This window comes from Leopardus geoffroyi, chromosome D1 (assembly GCF_018350155.1).
Source record: "Leopardus geoffroyi isolate Oge1 chromosome D1, O.geoffroyi_Oge1_pat1.0, whole genome shotgun sequence".
In the NCBI taxonomy this organism is placed as follows: domain Eukaryota; kingdom Metazoa; phylum Chordata; class Mammalia; order Carnivora; family Felidae; genus Leopardus; species Leopardus geoffroyi.
The window spans coordinates 64,798,186-64,822,459 of NC_059329.1; the positions used below are offsets into that span (position 1 = coordinate 64,798,186).

At 48.0% G+C, this 24,274-nt stretch overlaps 1 protein-coding gene across 15 annotated transcripts in view; it reads left to right on the top strand.

The window, feature by feature from the left end:
• Nucleotides 1-24,274, top strand: part of PPFIBP2 (PPFIA binding protein 2) — a 144,418-nt gene that overhangs the window by 108,703 nt on the left and 11,441 nt on the right. For 12 of the 15 annotated variants that reach the window (XM_045484361.1, XM_045484365.1, XM_045484363.1 and 9 more), the window contains 12 exons: nt 195-287; nt 4,605-4,716; nt 7,077-7,138; nt 8,304-8,379; nt 9,414-9,517; nt 11,733-11,800; nt 13,390-13,447; nt 14,354-14,395; nt 18,052-18,190; nt 19,391-19,423; nt 19,849-19,990; nt 20,636-20,764. In XM_045484361.1, coding sequence (XP_045340317.1) covers nt 195-287; nt 4,605-4,716; nt 7,077-7,138; nt 8,304-8,379; nt 9,414-9,517; nt 11,733-11,800; nt 13,390-13,447; nt 14,354-14,395; nt 18,052-18,190; nt 19,391-19,423; nt 19,849-19,990; nt 20,636-20,764 — 1,058 coding nt within the window. The remainder of the gene's footprint in view (nt 1-194; nt 288-4,604; nt 4,717-7,076; nt 7,139-8,303; nt 8,380-9,413; nt 9,518-11,732; nt 11,801-13,389; nt 13,448-14,353; nt 14,396-18,051; nt 18,191-19,390; nt 19,424-19,848; nt 19,991-20,635; nt 20,765-24,274) is intronic. The other 3 variants (XM_045484364.1, XM_045484358.1, XM_045484367.1) reach the window with 1 other exon arrangement.

The window sequence follows — 24,274 nt, forward strand, 5'->3', positions numbered from 1 at the left end:
CCCTGGCTTCTGTTTTCGAATGGCCCACAGCTTTTCCTGAAACAGGACCATGTTTAAGGATGTGAGCTGCAGTGTTGAACATGACACGGGATCTCTTGCCCATGGCATCCCCTGCATGAGCCTAACCAGGGTTATCCAGGGAACATCATGCTCTGTAACCATCAGAACTTTGTTTTTGTCCCTTATCCTTCTAGGAGTTACTGCAAGAGCTCAGGCACCTCAAAATCAAGGTAGAAGAGTTGGAGAATGAACGGAATCAGTATGAGTGGAAGCTGAAGGCCACTAAGGTAAAAGGCAGTTCTTATATTTACGGAGAGGTGCTGAGGCCCGGTGGGGAGGGTCTGTGTTCAAGTTCGAGATCTGAGCTGGAGAAGTGCAGATTGACCCTACTGTGTGCACACGCAATAGTGCACAGATTGTGCAAGTAGATAGCTTTGATCTGGGAAGGCTCTTCTTCTAGGGAAAGCCCCCTGAGATCATGCGCTGCTGGAATAGCTGAACTCCTTCGTCATGCTGTGTCCTGTGGCACCCCTAGGCTGACATGGGACCAGTAAGGGGCTGTGAGCAAGTGAGAAGTCTTAAGGCAGATGAACATCGATGTTACCTCGGCTGCATCACTTTAAATTTAGCGGTCCCTTTTAATAACTAGTTGGTTTAAATAGGCATGCTGTATTTTAGCATTGAATGCACTCCACTACTTTGTTGTTTTAACTAAACCATGTTTCTGTTGAACTGGGGAGCTCAGCAGCCTGGGCTGGGGAAGGAATAGCCCTGGAGGAGCATTCTTGCCTGCGGGAGCCTGGTCCAGGCAGCCCCCTGAAAGCACACCTGCTATTTCACTAAGGCCTCTGTAGCGCCACCCAGAGGTGTTAACTAGATTTTCATTTTTATTTCTTACTAGGGTTTTAAAAAGTACTTAAGAGTTTTCCTAATTTCTGGTTATACTTTTATTTTTTTCTGTAAGTTAACTTTTAATGATTATGAAAACCATACGCATCACAGAGAATCTTTAAACCATAAAAAAATGGATAAAAGTCACCCTTATACCACCTAGGAGCTACCACTATTAATATTTCCTTCTAGGAATTTCTCTTTTGGGGGAATCTCGCTCGCTCTTTCTCCAATTTCTAGTGTTGATAATTTATATGCAATTTATGTCATGCTCTTAAAACTCCGAACATGATATTGATATCTGTATAATTGCTTGTATAAAATGATTTTCTTAACCGCTTTACCAACGAGGAAGCCGAGGCACAGAGCAGTTCAGTAACTTTCCCGAGATCTTACCAAGTCAGCACCAACCTAAGCAATCCCAGCACATTTGTCTCCAGCCCTGTTTTTATCTAAGTGCACCCTTGTGTGTTCTGTGCTGTACCTGTTCAGCAGCAGTGATTTTCTCAAATAGCTCAGAGCCTTCTGTCACAGAATTCCACTCAGGCGAGTCCTGTCTTGGGGAAGCCTTTGAAGTTGTACAACCATGTATTATAAAACCAAACAACTCTTTTTAGGTCACCTGAGCTCTTTGCCTTGGCATAGAGACCTTTGAGATACTACAGGTTACTCAGTAACTATTGGGTAAGGGGCACCTCCTATGTGCCAGAATGCATCAAGCTCTTTGCCCACATTTTCTCATTTGATCCGTAAAAATAACCTAGTGAGGTCTGTTGATTTATTATCCCCATTTCAGTGGCTAGAAAACCAAAGCCCAAGGTGGCCAAGGTGAGGTCCAGACCTGGATCTGTGTCATTCCAAAATCCACGCTCTCTTTCTTATAAAATCCTGATTCCCTGCAAGTAAAAGCCTGTACTATTCTTGAAAGTTCTTTAGTCTTCTGCATAAAGCTTGTCAGCTCCTGAAGGCAACTCATCTTCCAGGGCAGCAATCAGGGGTGATCCCTGGATTTAACGAAGCTGAGTACTTACAGGGAGCTGGAGCACCCCTCTGCCTGGCACCAGCCCGCACACCTTTGCCTCAGACCTCTGGCCACACAGCTCCAGCCTCTGTGGCCATGGCAGTGGCATCCTTTGCCCTCGTGGTCAGGTAGAGGGCTTGTAGCCTGTTGTAGACTTCCCAGCTATGGGCACAGGTACTGTGCTAAGCACAGCAGAGCACCTGTCATTTCTGGCCTATTCTCTGGAAATTGACACCTGGCAGCTGGGACTCAGCCACTTAGTTTATTTTTTTTTTTTAATTTTTTAAAATTATTTTTATGTTTTATTTTTTGAGAGAGAGAAAGAGACAGTACATGATCAGGGGACAGGTAGAGAGAGAGGGAGACACAGAATCCGAAGCAGGCTCCAGACTCTGAGCTGTCAGCACAGAGCTCCACACGGGGCTCAAACTCACGAACCCGTGAGATTATGACCTGAGCCGAAGTTGGCGCTCAACAGACTGAGCCACCCAGGCGCCCCTAGTCTACAGGGTTTTAAATAGATGATCTCACCCAGAGGCAGGCTTCAGAGACAAGGGACCTCATTGTGCTGGGCTCTGCCTCAGCCATATCACTGAGATCCACTGTGGGTCCCGGAGACCAGCATCAGGCATGCAGATTCCTAACAGGGACCAGCTCTCACTTGGTCTGCAAAGAAAGGGAAAAATGGTCGTGGAAGGTCCAAGAAAGGTTAGGAGAAGATCTTCTAAGAATAGTACGGTCCTTGTAGAAATAAGCATTTGGACCGAAAGGCTCAAGGCTAAGGTATTCAGAAGCCACCGAGGCTGTTAGTTGTAGGCCCGCAGGCACCGAGGCCCTGAGTGAGCTAAGGGACAGTGCTGCGTGGCTGTAGGTCTCAGCTAGCAGCTTGCCACCGCTGGGCTTGCTCTCTGGCCTCTCTGGGTAGATGCCACAGAGCAGAGGGGCAGGGCTCCATAGGGCACTTCAGAAGAAGGAGAGCTTACCCCTTGCTGCCTCTTTTTTTCTTTACATGGCCCTCTCTTTTCCCATTTGAGGGATGTTAGGGAAGGTTCTTTCAGAACCCCTAAGGTGGGCTCAGGGAGCTCTCGGCCCATAATAGTAGCCTTCATCTGTGCTGTTGATTCAGAAGCTGGCTCCCGAGCAGGTGGGGTTTGCGTCCTGGTCACTAAGTGGCCCTGTGACTTGGGCATCGCATCCTGCACTCTTCCTGGTGTCTCCCCGGTAGCGACACACAGTGATGTTGCTTCCTCCCATGGGCTCCTGTGAGGATTGAGTGAGGTTGGACGTAAGAAATCAGTGAGCACTGGGTCAGAGGCAGAGTGGACGCCCAGTAAGTGTTCCTGAAACTGAACGCAAGGCCTGTTGGCAGAAGAGCCGCCAAGAGTCTCAGTGCTCGTTTTCGGTTACTTGAAACTATTCAAAGGTTAGCTCTGGCGTCCCATTCTATGACCTTGAGGAAAGAAGGGGGGATGTGATTGGGCTACCACATGGGGAGGGATGGCCAGAGTACGGGCCTTTGCTGTATGTTGGCTGGCTCCTGAGTTGGTCCTCACCCCCTTTCTTTGTCTGGTTTGATGCTCAGAGAACTACCTGGTTACCCTTAGGAAAGGAATAAGACGAGAGAAGCGAGAGTAGCAGCATTTATTGAGCCCTTACTGTGTAACAAGCATTAGGCTAAGTTGTCCGTGACCGTTATCTTATTTAATCCTCCCCACAGCCCTTTGAGGTCAATGCTGTTTTCCCCATTTTAGAGATGAAGCAAGACTCAGAAGTTAACTCAGAAAGGTTAACTTGCCTAAGGTCCTCCAACTAGGAAATGAGGGGATCCAAGTTTGTTTGGCTCCAAAGCCAGTGTGGCCCCTGGGATGGGACCTGCACGGTTCTGATCTTCTCACGAGCGTGGGAAGGCGCTGACGGTCACACCTACTGTTACATGTGAGATTTAACCTGCGGTGCTTAGTAGAGGTGTGTGAAGCACCCAGCACAACTGCCCGTGCATGTCTACGTATGAATGTATGTATCACATCTGTGGCTGTACTTACATACTTTATTTGCAAAAGTGTATGTGCTCAGCACATCTGAACGCTTGTATAGAGGTACATATGGGTGAGCGTGCATAGGTGCCTGGAGGCTGGGCAGAGGCCGTGGCTGTGCATGAAGAGAGTACATGAGGGAGGTACTCTTGGCTCACTCTTTGTCTACCTACCAGTAGTGATTTGATTTCCACTATGTTTCCTGTATGGGTGTGGATAAATGAAAGATGCATGCACTCGTTGCAATGATGTACATCTGTGCCATTGCATGAATCCCCTGAGAGAAGGAAGACCACATCCGGAAAGAGAATGTGCATCAGCAGCTCTCCCATTGCACACAGCCCCAGCGCCTTGGGCCTCAGGGGTGACTGGGCCTCAGAGGGCAGGGGAGGTAAGAGCCTGTCAGGTAGAAGAATGCAGGTGACCAGCGGGAGCTGAGGGCAGGGCCGGATTGGCTAGGGAGAATGAGTTCAGTCTGCAGAGCCCCACGTGGTGGGGGCAGCGGTAAGCACCTCTAACTGCTCACCTCTGGCGCCTCTGCTCCTGACTTCCCAGCATGTTCTGGGACCCACTCGTCCCGGGCTATGAGTGACTTGAGGTACTTCATCACAGTCTGGTAGTCCCTCTGAGCTGGTGGGGATCCTCTGTTGCTCTTTCAGGCTGAGGTAGCCCAGCTGCAAGAGCAGGTGGCCCTGAAGGATGCAGAAATTGAGCGCCTGCACAGCCAGCTCTCCCGGACTGCAGCCCTGCACAGCGACCACACAGAAAAAGGTAACTGGCTTGACTGGGAGAGAGTTGCCCCTGGGCCTTCTGGGCATGTGTGTCTATGGATGATTATGTGTGTGCCTGTGTGAGTAGGCTTACTGATGTGCACATATGTCCTGTGTGTGCAAACACGTCCAAGTGAACAGATGCATGCATGAGTGTGCGTGAAAGGGCCTAGAAAGCACAGTTCTACTGTGGAACCATTGCCATGAGCCCCTCCCCTGTCCAGAAGACTCCACCCTGAAGGCTTCTCTCACATGTAGTCTGATCATTAAGCTCTGGAGCTTTTCTTTGCACTTGACTGGAAGGACTTGTCTTTGTGTCATTCCCACAGGGGAGGCTTTATTTAGCAATCCATTCACTCCTTGAATGGATACCTGCTTGATACTCATACAAGGTCCCGAGGATACAGAAACAAATCCGCTAGTTCTCATCTTTAGATCTCAACTTAAATGTTACCTCTCAGAAAGGCCTTTTCTGGTTATCCTACCTCAACCAGATGCCCCCAGTCCTATTTTTTTCTGTAGCTCAGCATTCTTTTTGTTTCCCTCATAGCACTTAAAACTCATCAGGGTTGCATTTGGGGAGGTCTCTGGGTAGATTGTTGTCCTCGCTGTGGGGCAAGAACTGTGTCTGTCCTACTTGAGACCATATCCACAGAACTTAACACAGCATTCAGCCATGGTAGGCTCCTAAGAAATATCGGGTAAGTGAAAGGATGGTGAATGGTCCCTCATCAGTTCCAAGTCTGCTGATTCAAAAGATGGCGAATCCTCAAATACTCTTATTAACACATATTTAATATTTAAGGCTATCCACCTTGTATTCAAAATGATCACATACCTTCCTCTTCCCATGAGGCTGCAGAATGATGCTGGAGGAGGTCCTGTAGCCCTATGGATCGGCCTTACTACCGGGTCCCCTCTCAGCCTCAGCACTGCTTAGCTTGGGTCCCTGGCTGGGGTGGGAAGCTATGCGGCATGAAACGGTGGCTTAAGCTGGAGAAGAAAATTAGTGACCAATATGTTCATGCCTCCCTTAGCCTTTCTCAGTGTCTTCTTAAGCCTTTGAGTGTGTCACCTACCTGCCATGGCTCAAGGTGGATGCTGGGGCCCCCTAACATATCCCAGACTCTCTGTGATGCTTAATCTGGACAGAGTGCTTTCTGTGCCTTGATCCTAGGCCAGGTAGCCTTCCCCCTCCACACTATGCTTCTCTGGAGTCCAGGCCTTCTGATCCATCATCTGGTAACTCTTGGAGCCGGTCCTTTGGTCATTTGCTGCTCAGGTTGGGTCCTGCCCAAAGCACCGAGGTTTGCCACTCTTCATATGAAGCTTACCACCCTCGTCCCACAGACGGGGCTGTGGGGTTGCTCTTCAGCTGCCAAGAGCCTAAGATAGTGAACGGGCACTCTGTATTGTCCTCTGAAAATGAATCCCTATGACTATTTACACAAGTCTACTCTTCCTATTCTTGTTGCAAATGGGATGCCTATATTTTGGTTCCCTTGTCTCCTGGACTTTTCTCATATAGACAGCCCCTCTTCCTTTTGTAATAATCAGTTTAGGAATGGGGATAGGTCCTTGTTTTGAATATTCCACTATGTGCCACTCCCTAGACCTAAATATGTAGCAGACTGACCTCCAGCTCCCTTAGGCATTGGCCTTTGACCTCGTCCTTCAGACCAGTTTGGGAAGAAATCAAGAGCCCCTATTAGGTCCAGAGTGAGAGCAGGTTGCCCACCACAGACTGACACAAGTGCCTGGGCCCATAGAGATATTCTGTGGGTTTCTGAAATAAGATAGTTTTCCTTAACTGTAGAATTTGTTTTAATACATTTATAGATGTGTCTAAATAATCTTTAGTCAATTCTGACTATAGCGTTTTAAATTAAGCCAAGTACCCAGCTCTTTTACATAATCATTCTTTTCTTCATTCAGCTGTAGACATTTTTTTTTTCTTTCTTATTTTAAATTCTCCTTTGCTACAATCCATGGGACTGTATGATTTTTCTCTAAAACTAGCTAGCATCCCAGGTACATGCCCACTCAAGTAATAATGTCTGTATTCTTCTGAGATGTTGGTTTTGAAAGGTTTTTGGGTTCTTTTGTGTCAACTTCGAGTAAATGGAATTTGTATTTTCCCCACTAATTTCTACAAAGAGAACATGAGAGATTAGGTTTGCGCATTCATTTAGTAATCCAACAAATATTTAATGAGAATGACTACACCAGACACCGTCATGGGCTCTTAAAGAAGTAAAGGAGCCCACATGCAATTTATTCACAAGGGAAGTCTTAGCAGCTTAGCACGTGGGGATGGCTGTCTGTGTGTAAATAATTCTCCCTACACCTAAATTCTTTCAGACCAAGAAATTCAGCGTCTGAAAATGGGGATGGAAACTTTGCTTGTTGCCAATGAAGATAAGGTAAGATGGTCCATCAAGGCAGCCCTATTCTTCCTCTGCTAGCAGGCTGTTTCGTCCCTACTGGTCTCTGATATTCTGGGCAGGGTCATGCCCGTCAGGCCAGTGACCCAGGGACGTGTCAGGAGAATGGCTTCTGCCTTTTGGAGACTGAGCCTCAGCCGTTTGTTTTGGCTTTGATGCCTGGGGACTTTGCCTAAGCGAAATCTCCCAAATGCAGAATAAAATCATGCCTGTTCGTGCTGGTGCAGGGGGAAAAAAAAATACCCCTGTGGTTACTGCCAAATGCCATAACTGCTGCTTAGACTCTTGGCAAAACTTGAGAGCAGTCCACCAATCTCCTATGCACACAATCTGGTGACAGACCCGTCATGGAGACACTAGGAAGCACGTGATGTGTTTACCCCACCGCCTTCCATTCTTCACATCTGATTGCCTGCGTAATCCTAGAGTAGCCACCTCTGTAATTATAGAGCACTTACCTGGGATGGCCATCACCTCTGAGGATCACAACCCTGCATTTTACAGATAAAGAAACTGACCTTCAAAGTGCTTGAGTAGTTTTGTCCAAGGTTCGTTAACAGTAGGTAGTGGAGCCAGGGTTCCCACCCAGGTCTGTCTAATGCCCAAATCTGCGTGGCCTCCCAAGTCCCCAGGCCTTTGCTGAAAGAACTGATCTCCTCTGGTAATTTCACCTGTTGTGCAAGGAATCTCAGGCTCCTAAGGAACAGATTGAGGGTATTGGGGATAAATAGGACGGCTTTATTTTAATCTTTCTTTGTATGTAGCTCCAGAGGACAGCATTCGATCCAGGAGACAGATTCCAAAAGCTACCTCAGGAGGGTAGGGAGATAGTACGTTTCCTGCCTCTGAAATGTTCAAGCCCCCTCGAAGGCTGTGTCTGGAAGGGATTGTTTTACAGCTAGGGATTGGACTCCTAGCCTTTGGGTAGAGGCAAGAATGTTTGCAGCTGCCTAGGGGGCAGACCACTGGGAACCCAGGCTCTGTGCGAAGGAGGCTGGACACTGAACTTCCTGTCGAAGTGTCCCTTAGTTTCCACATAGCATCTCTTCTCAGTGTGCCCAGAATGTAGTCTGGGCCCCCAAATGAAATCCTCCGTGGGGCCAGTGGTGGTGTTTACATATAGTCTGCTCTCCCACCGTGACAGGACCGTCGGATAGAGGAGCTCACAGGGCTGTTAAACCAGTATCGGAGGGTGAAGGAGATCGTGATGGCAACTCAAGGTGAGGGAAAGGAGGATTCTGCTGTTTTCTCCCAAAGGTATTCCATCTATTGTGTTAAATCCAGGGGCATTTCGCTAGAAGGTTCTTAACCTTCATTTGGAGAAGATCCTCTGCTGGATAATGGAGCTGGTTAGACTGTCCTGGACAGTGGGAAACTGGCAGCTATTGGTTTCTAGAAACTATGTCTAATGATAGTCCAGAGCTCCTGTGGACTAAGCATATTATCAAGAAAATAGAGCCTTTAACGTGAGCCCTTAGGAATCCCCATCCTTGGGGATCTCCTGTGTGTTTTTCCAGGATACCTTTTAGAGGCAGTGAATGCAGTCAAACCTGGACCAAAAACCAGTTCGATACCCTCATTGGGGATTAGAGCTTGTCCACCTCCTGACAGCTCCTCCAGCAGATTTCCAGGATACTTTGGGGGCCTTCTTTGAGTCTCTGGGTACCTGGGTTCCTGCAGGAAGTCACAGGGCAGGGAGGACTATCTGTGTTTCATATTTGCTGTGCAGACTGAACGTACCATGCTGGCAGCATTAGTGTTCGTGTGAGCACAGTGGGGCCTGGGCCAGGCTGCCCGCCTTACTGTTCATGTCATTGACCCGGGCTCCCGTCACAGATCCCTGGAAAGCAGCTGCTTCACAGGAGAGGGCCGCCTTGAGGGTGTTCAGGGACCTCATTCTGGTTGAGCTTCTGCTGGCCCTGCACATGTATCACAGCCCTATTTTCCCTCCTCCTTTGGTATTTGGGGTCAAGTCAGAGCATCATGACCCATGGCCAAGGAATGAGAAGGTTAGGGAGGAATAGTAAGGGCTGCCTTCTCTCTGTTCCTCCCATGAGCTTTGACCTTGAGATGACCCTCATGACAGCCCTTTCTCAGATTCCCCGAAGAATCTTACGAATTACACCTGTAATGTCCCTTTATATATGTCTTAGTTTTTCTTGATGAAGAAGCACTGTTAGAAATCTGTGGTGTAATCACAGGTTTCAGATGAATCCCACAGGAATGACCCCTCCTTCTGCGTTAATGCTTCTAGGGCCTGCAGACAGAACTCTCTCAATCAATGAAGAAGAACTCGAGGGAAGTTTCCGAAAGTGGAACAGTGCAAACAAAGGCCCTGACGAATTACTTAAGCCAGAGGTGCTGTGTTTCCATCCGTGATGTGGGGTTTCAGCAGGCCCTAGGAGCTTGTGCTGAGCTTGGGGGAGGATCAAATCAGGTACCTGTCAGGTAGAAATCTTGACAGGTGAGAAATTAAATGGATGGAGTGGCCCCCGAGGCCTGGGGGAAAGCATCGAGGGTGGAGAGGGGCCCAGGCACAGGCCTGTGTTCTAAAAGCTCCCCCAGCAGATTTCCGGGGCACATTGGGAGCCTTCTTTGAGTCTCTGGGTACATGGGCTCCTGTAGGAGGTCACAGGGCAGGGAGGGCTGTCTGTCGTATTTGCAGCACAGGCTGAATGCAACATGCAGACAGCGTTAGTATTTGTATGAGCACTCAAGGGGTGGCATAGTGGATACTGGACTTTTCAAGGGTAGGACTTTTCTTTTCAATCCAGTTCCTTGTTTCTTTTGGTCCTTCCTCTCTGGGATGTAAGCAGAGACCATAGGTGGTTTCATTTTATTTCTCCCTGTTTCTCCAGTGTCCGTAATAATGTCTGACGCCCAGGAGAATGCAAATATTTGTCGAGTGAAAGTGTCTTGCTCGTTGAGGGGAATAAACACACCTATTGCTATGACACGTTCCTATTCTGCAGCCCTCCCCTCCAGCCTCTGTAACCAGCATACAGATTTCTTTCCCTTTTGCTCGTTTAAAGTCTGGTCCTCTTATACAAACCTCTCTGCATTTAGACGAGATACAAATAAGCAAAGAAACTCACAGATCCAGATCTCGAGTGGAGAAGGGGCTTTGGCCCAGGATGTAAAAGTTTCGTGAAACTCTAGAATGGCCACACTGAAAAGGGTCTCAGAGGTCTAGCTCAACTCTTTTTATTTTATTTATTTATTTAAAATTTTTTTTTTAACGTTTATTTATTTTTGAGACAGAGAGAGACAGAGCATGAACGGGGGAGGGTCAGAGAGAGGGAGACACAGAATCTGAAACAGGCTCCAGGCTCTGAGCTGTCAGCCCAGAGCCCGACGCGGGGCTCGAACTCACGGACCGTGAAATCATGGCCTGAGCCGAAGTCAGCTGCTTAACCAACTGAGCCACCCAGGCGCCCCAAGCTCAACTTTTTTAATTAAGGGAGGAGCAAAGTGTCATCGAGTGACCCAGTTATTAAGTCAGACAAACATCCCAACATGAGCTTATAATGAGCTTATTCCAGATTGCTGACAGTAATAAAATAGCAGTGATTGACAGTACCTCAGTGGGGTCCCTGTGATGAGCCCTGTACATAGGGCTCACCTCGTTTCTCCTCATGACACCCCACTGGGATTCTTATTTTATTATGGTGAAGCTGAGGCTCAGAGAGGGTCAATAATCTGCTTTAGGTCACACAGCGGGTAGATGGCAGAACCTGGAATTGGATCCACATCTATCTGGCCAAAAAGCTCAGGCTTTTAACAGCCCTATATAATGCCAGGGGTCTCCCTATAGTAGACCAAAAAGGTACTTCCTGGGCTCTAGAGAAAAGGCCATCTTTACACTTAGTACAGTACTGAAGACATCAGACTGTGTTGTCCTTAGACATCGCCATTAGCTCATGTTTGGTCCACCCGCAATGCTCTTCCCTTTTTGTCTTCTCACTAAGCCCATTCTTGTTTCTCAGGTGTTCTCCCCTCTGAAACCCTCTTCTGTGGTATCCCCTCCCTCCCCTCTACCCCCATATTGCAGTGTAGGTATCAGGACCATAAGGACATGCACGCTGATCTTTATCCTAATGGCCTGTCTGATGAGGGGAGCGCTTCCCCCACACCCCCATGGGGCCTGGCCGGCAGTAGATGTTGCTCATAACAATTGCAGTGCTTCTCACTGCAAGCGACAGAAATCGACTCTGGCTAACCTACACCACGGAGGCACGTTTTTGAAAGGGTGTGTGGTGGCTCCTTGAATGAAAGGAAAAGCTGAAGAACCGAGCTCAGAAAGGGCAGGAACAGCAGGATCCCCAGGGTTTCAGGTGTCAGGACGCTACTGCAGGGATGTGGACGTAGGCCCGGGAAGGAGGGACAGATTGGCCTAGGTTTTTGATACTCCTTTCTCCTTGGCATCTTGAAAGAGCAAGGCATCCGTATTGATACAGCCACCGTGGCTGTGCCCAAGGGAGGAAGTGCAACTCCCCAAGGGGAATTGTCCAAAGAAGGGGAAAGGTCTCTAGATAGTAACCGTCCTCTACGGTGACTTCTGTTTCTGGTGCAGATGCCTCCAAGATGTAGCTCTCCCACCGCGGGGCCACCTCCACTCCCGCAGAAATCACTGGAAACCAGGTAGGAGGCCTGATCATTTCTCCAGAGCTGCTGTGCCCTCACACCCTCTTGGGGCTCCTGCATGTCAGGAACTGGCCATGTGTGGTGGTGAGCACGGCCACCATGTCCTGGGCACACCTGCCCTTTCACTGTCAGAGAAGCATGCCAGGCCCCAGAAGCGGCCACAATGTGGCCCAAGCCGTGGAGCAGTCGTGAACTGTGCCTACCTCCTCTGGCCACAGAGGGGCTTTCCTTCCCGTGGGCTAAGGGTCTGGGCCATTGTGACTGAGAAAAGACCTGGCCGGGGGTTGGATTCTCAAAGGAGAGCTGGCTGCAGGTCATCTGTGCCCTCCAGCAGCTCCTCGGGGCTGGGAGCATCCCATCACGTGTGTCTCATTTTTATCAGGCCCTCTTGAAAGTCCTTCCTGCTCTCAGGAGCCCTAGAGCCCTGTGACAGTCCAGGCTCCCCAGGGAGAGCCATTTCTCCTATAGGGAGGTTGGTCCAGTTGCTTTGGGGAAGCTTCACATGGCAATGAGCTTATAATGCACTGGCCTGTGGGGTTACCTGGCTGCCATCTGCCTGGTTCACTCCAAAATGAACCTCTTTCTAGTTCCCTATGTCAACAATTTAGAACATGTCCAAGTTGGGCCCCCTGTGATGGAGATCTAGAGGCTCTACTGTCAAGAGCAGGCTGTCTTTCAGCCAAGGTGTCTGGAGACATTGGCCTTAAGTATGACGGAAGCTTTTCTAGAATGCTGCTAATTCTCCAGAATGTATGTGTTCAGGACCCCACTTTCTAGAGAGCCACTGTTTCCCTCAGCCTTTAGCCCTAGAGAAAAATGTCAGTGTCAGTGACGGCAGTTGGCCAGTCAGTTTATGAGTTCACTCAAGAGGAAGTCAACACCGATTAACTCACACTGACCAGACTCACAAGAAACCAATGTACCAAGAGATTCTGCTTTATTCGCCTAAACAGAGAACTATCATTGCTGAGGAGACTCATCACAAGGTAACCCTTGTGACCACCAGTGGCATTGCCTCTTCTCTGTATAATTAGTGCCCTTTGCTGCAAAATAACCTCTGAGAAAGCAAATTCCCCTGAGCAGACTAGTCAGGGCATACAGAGCCAGAGCAAAGGGTGAGAAGATCCTAGCAGGTGGTGCTCTGGAGCTGTGGCTGGCTAATGTGCTCATCTTTAATGTGGCACAGTGCCCTCCTCCCTGGATTCCATCTTAGACTCACAGACAAGACAGTACTGGCACCTTTCCTCTCTTTTGACCCTGCAGGTTGTCTTTTATGACTACGTAACAGTTAGCTCCCATTGATGTAATAGAACTGAGTGTATTCTAGATTTTTCAGAAATGCAAGGCCTTTTGATTTGGATTTAAATGATGCTCTCATGCCCTCAGCAACATGTTGTCTGACCAGGCTGTCCTCTGAAATGGGCCAGTCTCCTATGTAATGGTTATGATTAGAGGGTGGTTTTTTTCTGAACTTGACCCTAAACCCACTTGACATGGTAAAACACTTGGAATGTCCTCTGCATGACGGACACCATGCACCTCCTTCTCCAGTAACTGTTTCTTTGTTCCCTTTGTGTTTTTTCCAGGGCTCAGAAAAAGCTCTCGTGTAGTCTAGAAGACCTGAGAAGTGAACCTGTGGACAAGGTCAGCCCGTCAGTCTCTCCGTAAAGACTCCTGAGTCACTTCTTACCCAGCAGTGCTGGGACGTACAGATCCCACTTTATAGAGGCTTTTCTAAAGCTGATGGGGAGACAGGAATTGCATGAACATTTTGAGACAACCAGTCAAGTGTGGCCCAAGGCATTGTAGAGGCAGGACAGGAAATGCTTCCTGGAGTTGATGGAGATGTTGAGGTGTAGGGAGCAGGAAGATGTCAGTTTAGAGCCATGAGTCAGATCAAACCATGGAAGGTCTTGAATCCTGACTCTATATTCCCAGAGCCACTTGGGAGCATTGCAGAGATTTTGAATGAGGAAGTAATGGGAATAAAGTTGATGAGCCCAGGAGTGAGTTTTGGGATAATTTAGAAGACTGGAGAGGAAGCTTTTTTGAGAGTATAGAAAGATATGAGGAGAGCTTTGTGGCCCCATATATGAGGGTGGCCCTTGACCATGTGGGTGACCCCTATGCTGGTTCTTAAGCAAGGTCACTGGAGACCAGGGGGGTCCTTCCCTGACGGAGCACCTTAATGGAGCCCTGCTGCCTACGGTCCCTTGGTCTAATCAGTGTACCAGTGCTGGTAATTACAGTGGAAACCCATGAAGGCTGGAGCTGGCAGGGGCCACTGGGCCCATTCAGTGGCTCTGTTCCTGTGGTCCTGTGCCTCTTGCTCCTCCTGGTCAGATTGCTGGCAGCTGTCCAGAACATCTGTCCGTGACTTGGACAGTGGCCTGTGTTTCCATCATGGCTGGTGATTGCCTGACATAAAGATGGGGAGGGAGGGAATGAGCCCTGCAGATATAAGCAGGCAGCTGGTCCTGAGTTGTTGTTTGCGACTAACACTGGCCTCTCTTTCTCCACATGTGTGAAATCCTTCTTGCCACTGCATAGTGTGTCGATGGGAACCAGCTCTCCCCAGTGATAGAACCCAAGGTATATTAACTGCATGCCCCCTGTCATGCATCTGTGGTCACATGTCTGCTGGTGTGTTTTCATTTAGCAGGTTACAGCTTTTGTAACTGTAAAGTATGTTAATCATAACGGGTAAGAGTGCGGGAGGAAAGACAAAGCTTCCTCTACCATTTTCTGTTTATGTGCACCCCGCTGTGTAATGTGATTTCACCTCACTGACTGTGGATAGGATTTATTATTATCTCCTCCGTTTTACAGGCTCAGAAAAAACCCATCTTTAACAGGGCATTGTAGACCTGATTGCTAGGAAGGGGGAATGTTATGACTTCCACATATAATCAGAGGAGTGTGACAGCTCTCATCCTTTCTGTGCTGATGTGTCATGGTTAAACACAGAGGCGCACTCAGCCACCGGTGCAAGAATCTTCCTATGACATCCCCTAATGTTGCTCTCAGCCACCGGTGCAAGAATCTTCCTATGACATCCCCTAATGTTGCTGTCTGGCACTTGCTTTCTGTGACTGAGAGCTCATCACATCAGAAGACACATCCTGTGTTTTTTCCCAGCTCTATTAGATACATCTTCTGGACTTCCCTAGAACGTGCGTTCGCTGATCCCAGCTCTCCCCCTGGAGCCCATGGAAGGAACCAGTGTCCCCTGCTGCTGACTGCTCCAGAATCAAAGTCCCTCAGGCCCTCTCTGACTTGAACACCCTCTCACGTGCACAGATCACAAGGCTTCTGAGTTTCTATTCCGTCTCCTTAGGGTCGGCACTAGTTTCTCTAGCTTGTGGCCTGGTCCACTCTTGAGCACGATATTCTAGTTGGTGTCTAATTGGTGCCTTCCTTGAGCTGGGGACTGCTCTTATAGTTCCTGCTGTCAGTCCAGACCCTGGGGAATGTGATAGTTTCTGTACCTTTGTTTATGTACTGTCCTGGTGTGCTCAGCCTGAGGCAGGAATTGTTCCCTATTTAGAAGCAACGAAACAGTTTCTGAGAGGCTCGAGAGAGAGAGAGTTGCCTGAGTCCTGTCTGATGTGAAGTCTGTGTTGTGTCACTCTGGTGTGCTACCCTCTCTGTTCTAACTTAAGGCAGCTGAGCAGTTATACACTGCCCACTGTCTGGGATTTCCATTACCCCCACAACCAGGCTTATTCTTCTGTTCCTTCTGTGGCCTATCCTGACTTTGACCTTCTCTGGCAGCGAGCACTTCCTTCCCAGGTTTCCTTCTTGGGTGAACAGAGCTGAGAGCCCTTTCTGTTACCCTTGATTCCTTTGTTGTCTTTCTTACAGGTCTGCATGGCCCATCCTTGAGTTAGGTTCTGTCCCTTTCCTCCCAGCTCCCCATCAAGCACCCAGGGCAGCCCACGTCTGCGGCCATGGTCGTCTTTGCCCTGTCTTCGGGGAGCATATGTGATGGTGCAACCAGAAATCTGGTTTTGAGAGCCCTTCCTTGCTCCATATTTCCTGTGTGACGGGAACCTGGAGTCACAGTTCGCGAAACCTTTTGAACATTGCCTTCCCCACAGTCTGTGGTTCTAGGTCTGACTGTGCATCAGAGTAATCTCAAACGCTAGTTTAAAAATACTGACACTTGGGGTACGGTCCCACAGGGGCAGATTCCCAGGACCGGGTACACCCGAGATCTCTGGTGTTTTCATTAGTGTCCCAGGTAACTGTGGAGCAGTTGGTGCACAGACTAGCATTTGGAAACTGTTGGTCTTGCCAGTGTATGATCAGGTCCAGTCTCTACCTTGTGGGTCATGGTGAACGTAAAAAGCATGCACTGTCCCTCTCTTAAGTCTCTGGTTATTTCCACCTCACGAGCCAGTTCTTGAACAGTTCCTTGGAAAGAAGCACCTGGGTGGCTCAGTCAGTTAAGCATCCACCTGACTCTTGGTTTCAGCTAAGGTCATGATCTCACAGTTTCATGAATTCAAGTCCCGCCTCAGGCTTCATGCTGAGTGTGGAGCCTGCTTGGGACTCTCTGTCTCCCTCTCTCTCTGCCCCTCTCCCACTTGCACTGTCTCTGTCTCTCTCAAAATAAATAAATAAACTTAAAAATGACAACAAAAAGAATACCTTGGAAATATAGTCTACTTTTTTCACATGTCTCCTTTCTGAGTTTATTTATTTGTAAGGGGTTACCACTCCATGTTCAGTGAGGGAATCAGACTTCAAACAGTTTCTAGGATGATGTATTTATAAGCACACTGAATTCAGAAATTCATTGGACATTTGGCTTCTAACTGAATGAAACTTCAAAAGATGTCTCAGCCATTAAACCCTCCATTACTTTTCTGACTTGTCAGTTGTGAAATCCAAACTTTGCGTATTACTTTTCTTCTGGGCCTGATCAAGTAATCCACAGTTGATTTCCTTGGTAATGTTGCTTCATTTTCTGTTCTTACTGACATGCATTCGACTGGGTTTCCCTTAGGTTTGTGGGCTTAGGGGGCATTATGCCTTTCTTTTAAAAAAAAAATTCTAGTAGGGGCGCCTGGGTGGCGCAGTCGGTTAAGCGTCCGACTTCAGCTCAGGTCACGATCTCGCGGTCCGTGAGTTCGAGCCCCGCGTCGGGCTCTGGGCTGATGGCTCAGAGCCTGGAGCCTGTTTCCGATTCTGTGTCTCCCTCTCTCTCTGCCCCTCCCCCGTTCATGCTCTGTCTCTCTCTGTCCCAGAAATAAATAAACGTTGAAAAAAAAAAAATTAAAAAAAAAAATTCTAGTATAATTAACGTACAGTGTTATGTTAGTTTCAGGCAGACAATATAGTGATTCAGCACTTCTGTATGGTACTCAGTGCTCACCACGATGACAGGACTCTTAATCCCCATCCCTATTTCACCCATCCCCCCACCCACCTCCCCTCTCATCACCATCAGTTTGTTGGCTATAGTTAAGAGTCTGTTTCTTTTGTCTCTTTTTTACTTTGTTCATTTGTTTTATTAAATTCCACGTATGAGTGAAATTATATGGTGCTTGTCTTTCTCTGACTGCCTTCTGTCCTTCCTAACCAAATAAGTACACTTCTTTCCCTTCACATTATCTTGTTTCTTTGGGACCCTTTCTATGGCCAGGGTGCGTGCGCAAGCCCATTGCACCGGGGCTGAACCTCGGGCAAACTGCGATCCTAAGTTTCTAAGGGAATTGTTGGCATGGAGCCCCCTGGTCTGTTTTCTCTCCCGAGTTGTGTGTACCTTCTCACTTTGCCTTAATCTGCTATTTTTCAAGATAACTTACTGTAATATATAGATATAATTAATATATATGATCTGTATTATCAATATATATAATAGGTATACTTTTATTAGAATTTGGGTTTGTATATTCAAAACACCCAAAAGATAATTCATGGCTGTAATTCGTTGAGCCTCCGAGCATTAGGCCAAACGGCAAAGGCCTCCTTTGCAAGATACTTCCACTTCCTATTTGGAGTCAGCTGCAGTCGGCCCTGGATTTGGGCTTGACTCTGTCCCTGTCTCATTGCATGGCCCTTTCTCAGAACTTTGGTCCCCTTTCCGGGACCGACTGATCTTTGAAAGGTCTCTGAGTTGACCTGAGTGAAAAATGGCCCTTAGAAAGCCAAGCGGTGCCTGTATCCAGAGATTTCCTAACTGGGTTTGATTTTGAGCCTGATAAGCTGACTCAACATGTCTCTTTCTCTCCTTCCAATAGGACGGCCCTTTCCTGGCAGAGCACAAATACCCCACATTACCTGGGAAGCTTTCGGGAGCTACGCCCAATGGAGAGGCTGCCAAGTCAACTCCCATGGCCTCACAGCCCGACCCCACAGGGGGCAGCCTGCTCAGGCTGAGTGAGTGTCCAAGCCCTGGGGTTGGTGGCCCCTGGTGCAGTGGCCTTGGCACATTCCGTTATTGCCCAAGGTCCCTGCACCCACGGTTGGAGAATGTGGGAGCGGGGGTTGGGTGGACGAGATAAGTTGTCCCTCTGGGTGGCGTCACTTGCTGAGACAATGACTCCTTGTCTGGGCACACTATTTCCTTTGGTAAACACTGTAGAGTGCCAGAAACCCAGGCTGGGACTCCACCCTTTCTTTCCAGCCTCAAGCACTCCACCCCACCCCCATTTTCCCTCTTCCAATCTTCCTTTCTTGGCCCTTCTTATCCCATCATTCCTCTGTTCCCTCCCTCCTAGACCCCTTCTGCACCCTTCCTGTCCCTCACTCCACCCCTCCTCCTCTGTCATCCTGATCTTTGCTCTCCTGTCTCCGCCTTCTTCTTGCAGCCTCCCTATTACCATTAGGATGATATTATGTGCTCTTCCAAGGGAGAGTGTTTCCTTAGGGAAATGGAGTCAGTGGCCAATGGGCAAGGATTTCCATCCACAGGTACCGTTTTGGTGCTTAGGGCCTGGAACCATGGAGGTCTTTGCTGCTTTTCATGCAGAGTAGGCCATCTTTCCTCAACAACAGATCAGTGGAGCCCAGGAGGGAACGTTCTGGTCCCTGCAGAGCTCTCCCTACCCGACCTCTCCTTCCTGGTTGTTCCCTGAGCCAGCCCATGTGTCAGCTTCTGCCCTTGGCCAGTTCTGCCTCTGGCTGTAGGAACTCCAAATAAGCTCTTGAATGAGTGTGTCCTAGTAATACGGAGACTCTGGACTTGGAAAGGCTTTGGACCATTCTAGTCTGATCTAAGTGATCAGACTGGCACCCACACAAGAGAAGAGGTGCACGTGGCCCAGTATATCAGCCTCTGCCACTGTCCCCCCCCCCCTCCCTGTGTGTGTATGGATACCTCAGCCTGCCAGGAAGTGGCCCCAGGAGTATTTGGCCCCTCATGTGAGGCCTCCGTTCACTGCACTGACCCTGTGGGCCAAGTTCAGCCCCTGTTCCCCCCTTCTTTTCTCATGGGATTGTTTTTCTTTCTGTTTGAGTTTTTCTCTCTTGCTCGATGACTCTTTTGTTTATTTCTTTGCTTCCCTATAACTCTGTTGGGCTGGACTTTGGCCTCTCTTGCTTCTTCATGTGGCTTCTCTACTTCTTGATTGGCTGGAGATCGTGGCCGGAGTGTCAGTGCCCCCGTATTAGGTACTGTACCCTTCCAGGTGAGGTGGAGAGTGAGATGCCCTAGTTTCCCTACCCTAACACCCTCCCCTTCTGGAACATTCAGCCACGTCCCCCTCCTGCCTGCATTCCCACATCTCCCCCTGGAAAAAGAGGAAGCTCCTTGTTGGAGTTATCCATAAGTACTTGGACCCCCAAAACCTTTAGCACTTGAAGACATTAGCTCACCCAAATTTGAAACGTTTACTTCGCCAGTCCTCAGAGAACCTGGAGTGTGCCTGATCCTGCTGCTGGTCTCTGAGATCTGGATGTAAAGTGCTTCCCTGAAGGCAGAGCAGGGCAGACTCTTCCCCACTCCCACTGAAGGATGGCCCGGGCCTGGGGAGGAGGTCTCCAGAGGACCCGTTCCTTCCTCTCATTGATACACTATTCTGTTCTTCCCATCTCAGGAGACACAGAAAGTGGTTGGGACGACACTGCTGTGGCCAATGACCTCTCATCCACATCATCGGGCACTGACTCAAGCCCCCAGTCTCCCCTGACGCCAGATGGTAAACGGAGCCCCAAAGGCATCAGGAAATTCTGGGGAAAGTAAGTTGGTGGTGGTGATTATAATTACATTGCTTAGAATTAGCATTCTTCTTGAATGGGCAAAGAACTGCATAACCCCCTGTTTAATCAGATGTTGAAACAGCAGTAAAAACAGAATGGTCATTAGAAGGATTTGAGTTATCTTGTAGGCCCCGGAGGAGGAGAACTATGAAAGCACTCATTAAATGTAGCAGTTGCCTTACATGTCCTTCATTCCAGGCATCTGTCTGTCCCACAAACCCTGAGTGCATTCTCTGTAGTTTACGCTACAATGTACTTTGGGAGAGACACTTGGATGAGACCAATTTCTTTTTTCTGAGGGGTCAGTCTGTGTCCTAAGAAAGATTTGCCGTCCCAGTTGACTCAGTCTGTGAAATGAGGCAGAAACTGGGGCCTTCTACCAAGCATCATTCCTCACTTTGACTCCACATGGTGTGCCCTGAAACCCAGAGGCAGAATTACAATGGAGGTTGGGTCTGGGGAGCTGTCACAAGTCATGATCCTTAACCTCTGGGGAGGCACTGGGGACAAGTGCTGTGGAGAGTCCTGGGTCCAGCTGCTGTGGCCCTGTGTAGGGGGCTGGTACACTGGCTGCATGCTCTCAGGCCGTCCCCTGACAGTCTCCATGGATTCCTCTCCACATAGAATCCGAAGAACTCAGTCAGGAAATTTCAACACTGATGCTCCGGGGATGGCAGAGTTTCGACGCGGTGGGCTCCGGGCAACCGCAGGGCCAAGGCTTTCTAGGACCAGAGACTCCAAGGGTCAGAAAAGGTAAACCTCCCTCCAGGGTGGAGTGGGAAGGGGGTGCTGAATGCTCCAGAGGTGGAAGGCAGGAGTTTCTAGTGCAAAACTTCTCAACCTTTCCCACTTGGCACGAGTAGACATTGCTCATGTTTTACAGGTACACTAAGGTAAAGGCAAAAGGCTCCCTACAAACCAAGGTGGCCGGTGGGGGCTCTCTGAGCTCCCTGAGGACCTCAGCAGCTCTGTGCCTTGCACACTGGTGCAGCCATTGAGAGCACAGATTCTGGAATTATAGACCCGAGTTGGAATGTGCTCAACCACTTCCTAGCTGTGAGCCTTCAACCAGGTTATATAACCTCTCTCTGCCTCATTTTCCTCATTTGTGAAGTGAGAGGTAAAAAGAAGTATTTTCTTAAAGTTCTTGTGAGGATCACATGCACCACTGCCCATCTAACCCAAGCATCAGTGGTCTGCCATTCATGGGTCCACTTTTTCTAGGAAATCTGAGAAAGGGCGTTGTCTCCCACCCCTCTCTGGGTCAGTCCCCCTCCCACACAGACCTCCACAGGAGGGTGTTGGCCTGTTGCCATTATCCCTCCTAAGACAAAGCACCGCAGTTTGCTGAAGGGTGTTAGCTAAAGGGGGTTGCAGAGGGGATGGGGCACTGGAATCAAAATGGGAACTTTCACATGACTCTTCCATCGTGCCCAAATGAAAAAGCATTAAAAGAAGTTACACTTTTCCTGGACTGCCCTAGTAGATACCCTCCAGTTACTAGCTTTACCCCCTTTCCTTAGGTCACCCTATTCTGAGAAAGCATACCCCCCTTCAGATCTGCCCAGGCAAATCTTTACTCCTGTGTTTTCGGAAAATCCCTTCCCATATCCTCTGTTCCCAGCAGACAATTTCTACAGTGTATTGTCTCCAGCAATGTTCTCCTAAAGTCTGAGTTATTTGGCCAAGATCACGCTTCTGGGGGCCTTCCTCAAGACTGGATTGTGCCATTTTAAATCTGACCAGTGAAAAGTAACATTAACTCTCATATTTAATCCCTCCGAGATTACCACACACCAATGCCGAGTGCAGGTGGTAAGATGTGCACAACTCAGATATCAATTCTCAGAAACAATACAGCCTAGATCCCAATGATGAGCAAAGAACGTTTCCCTAAAGCATCATGTTGTTGGCAGACCTGTACCCCCAAGGAAGGGAACCCACCAATGCACACTCCCCCCACCCTGCCACCCTCAGGCTTCTATAGGCTTTGCAGGTGCACACGGGGCCTTTCCACATCCACTCGCACTTTGGTGGCGTCCTCAGACGTCTTCTCCAGGTGCCTTGCAGAGAAGTGTGAGGGTGTGTAGACTTCTGTTTCTGCTCTCTGAGGATCAGGGTGTTGGTGTTTACCCTTCTAATCAAATGTAAATGCTCAGTAAATGCTAGCTTTCCAAGGCAGGAGAATCTAAGGACATGGTTTGAGAAGGCAGAGACCAATTCACAGCCCTTAAAAAGTGAGCCGGAGAAAGCTTATACGTTCCAAGAGCATTCCAATGTACTAGCAATTTTTAAATGTAGACTTCAACATCTTTGATTCTTCAGAGATGAAAAAACAATCTGCAGTAAGGTTGAATGATGAACCTTGGCTCCAAATCTGGCAATTTCTTTAGGGTTGATTCTTGAAGGGAAATCACTGGCAGGGGTAGAAGAAATTTTCTAAGACCCTTCAGCCCTTTTTTCTTAACATAGGACTGCATAGTTAGGGGGCCCATTTTGCCATTCTGGGCAACCATTTTGGGATGGGGTAACCGAAGTCAGGAACTTTCTCTGCTGAAGGAAAAATGGCATTTCCACCCACAGAGCTGCTTTGTTTGAATGTCTTTGTGCTTTGTTAACCGGAACAGTGATGATGAAGGGAAAGAAAATGACGTCCTGAGGAGATTGCTCCATTTATACTACCAGTGCTGGTGGTAACAACATGTGTTGGCCGGTAGAAAAGAAAGAACTTTATTACTCGGAAGCAGAAACTTGATAGAAGCTAAGGTCCTCTGGTATTTATAGATGTTTTGGTATAGCCTTATAAAATATCGCCAACAATATCCCTGTAGGAAAAACACTTTGTTACAGCAAGTCTCCAGCCCCAATCTCTTTCTTTTCCTAATGAAATATTTCTTTTTTAAGTATCATATTTGATAATGACACTTTATAGGACTCCTCTCTGAGGTTATAGAAGAAGGAATTTTATTGTCTTTTTTCCTCTGGTATCAGGTTTTACTGATTTGCATCCCAGGAGGCACTGCTATAGAGGGTGCCTGTCACACCCACAAAATACTACATTTTTATCGTTAATTTCATTTGCATATGTTTGTCATTTTTCTTGAGCTGTCTGCATTTTTTTGCCCATTTTTGTTAGTGTCTGTCTGACAAATTTCTGTCTGCTCTCTCTATATTAAGATATTAAGCTATGTCTCATCGTGCTAAATTATTTTTTAGGCTTCTCGCAGAATTTTACTTTATTCTCTGACAGTTTGATATATGGAATTTTTATGTTTAAACTGAGGTTCATGAACTTTTCCTTTGTGGTTTCTTCCATGTTAAATGTTTTTGACGATTTGTTTTTCAAGTTTATTTATTTATTTTGAGTGAGAGAGAAAAAGGGTAAGTCAGGAAGGGCAGAGAGAGAGAGGGAGAGAGAAAAATCCCAAGCAGGCTCCATGCTGTCAACCTACGAACCGAGATCATGACCTGGGCTGAAGTCAGATGCTTGACTGAGCAAAAAACTGTGTTCAAATCTTCTCTTAGGGATTTATTTTGGTATGTGGTGAAAGGTAATTTTATTTTTCCAAGAAAAAGCAGCAGTGTGTAATGTATAAGTCAGGCAGACTCCATCACATGGCTGGATCTCATCTTTGTGCAGGGATTTTCTGAGTTGGTCTCCTGAGTCTACTGCCCTTTGAAACTGTAGCTTTATGAAGGTTTCTAATCAGACTATTTTATTGCCTTTCTCCTGTATTCATGGTCAGTGTCAGGTTTATCCTGAATGTGAGAAAGCCTTAGCTTCAAGGTCCTTTACTTGCACCTGAGTGTCTTCTAGTATCTAGAGAGAGTCTAGTCAATGTGCTGGTGTTGCCATGGGTTTCGCAAAATTTTCCTAAGGTATTTTAACACGTCCAGTTTGGGACTGCCAACTCAACTCCAGCCTTCCCATTGTCTACATATTGCCTTCTGTCAAATGACGTTGGAGCAGCATGGGCATTTTGGGGACCTGGCTAAGGGGAAGTTGAGTTTTGGGTATCCATTTAGTTTGGATTTGTTGGGATGTGCGTATGTGGTTTGCACTCACTTCATGTTTAGTTGACTAGCTGTCCAATATAAAAATGGCTCCAGGATTACTGCTACTTCCCAATGTGCCAGTTTGCCCAGCACTCTGATACAAAGACGCACAGTTGGAGATCATGTCCCAGTATGAACGTGCACTCTGATATAAAAAGGCGGAGTTGGAGATTGAGTCCCAGTATAAATGTGTCCTTTGGCACTCAG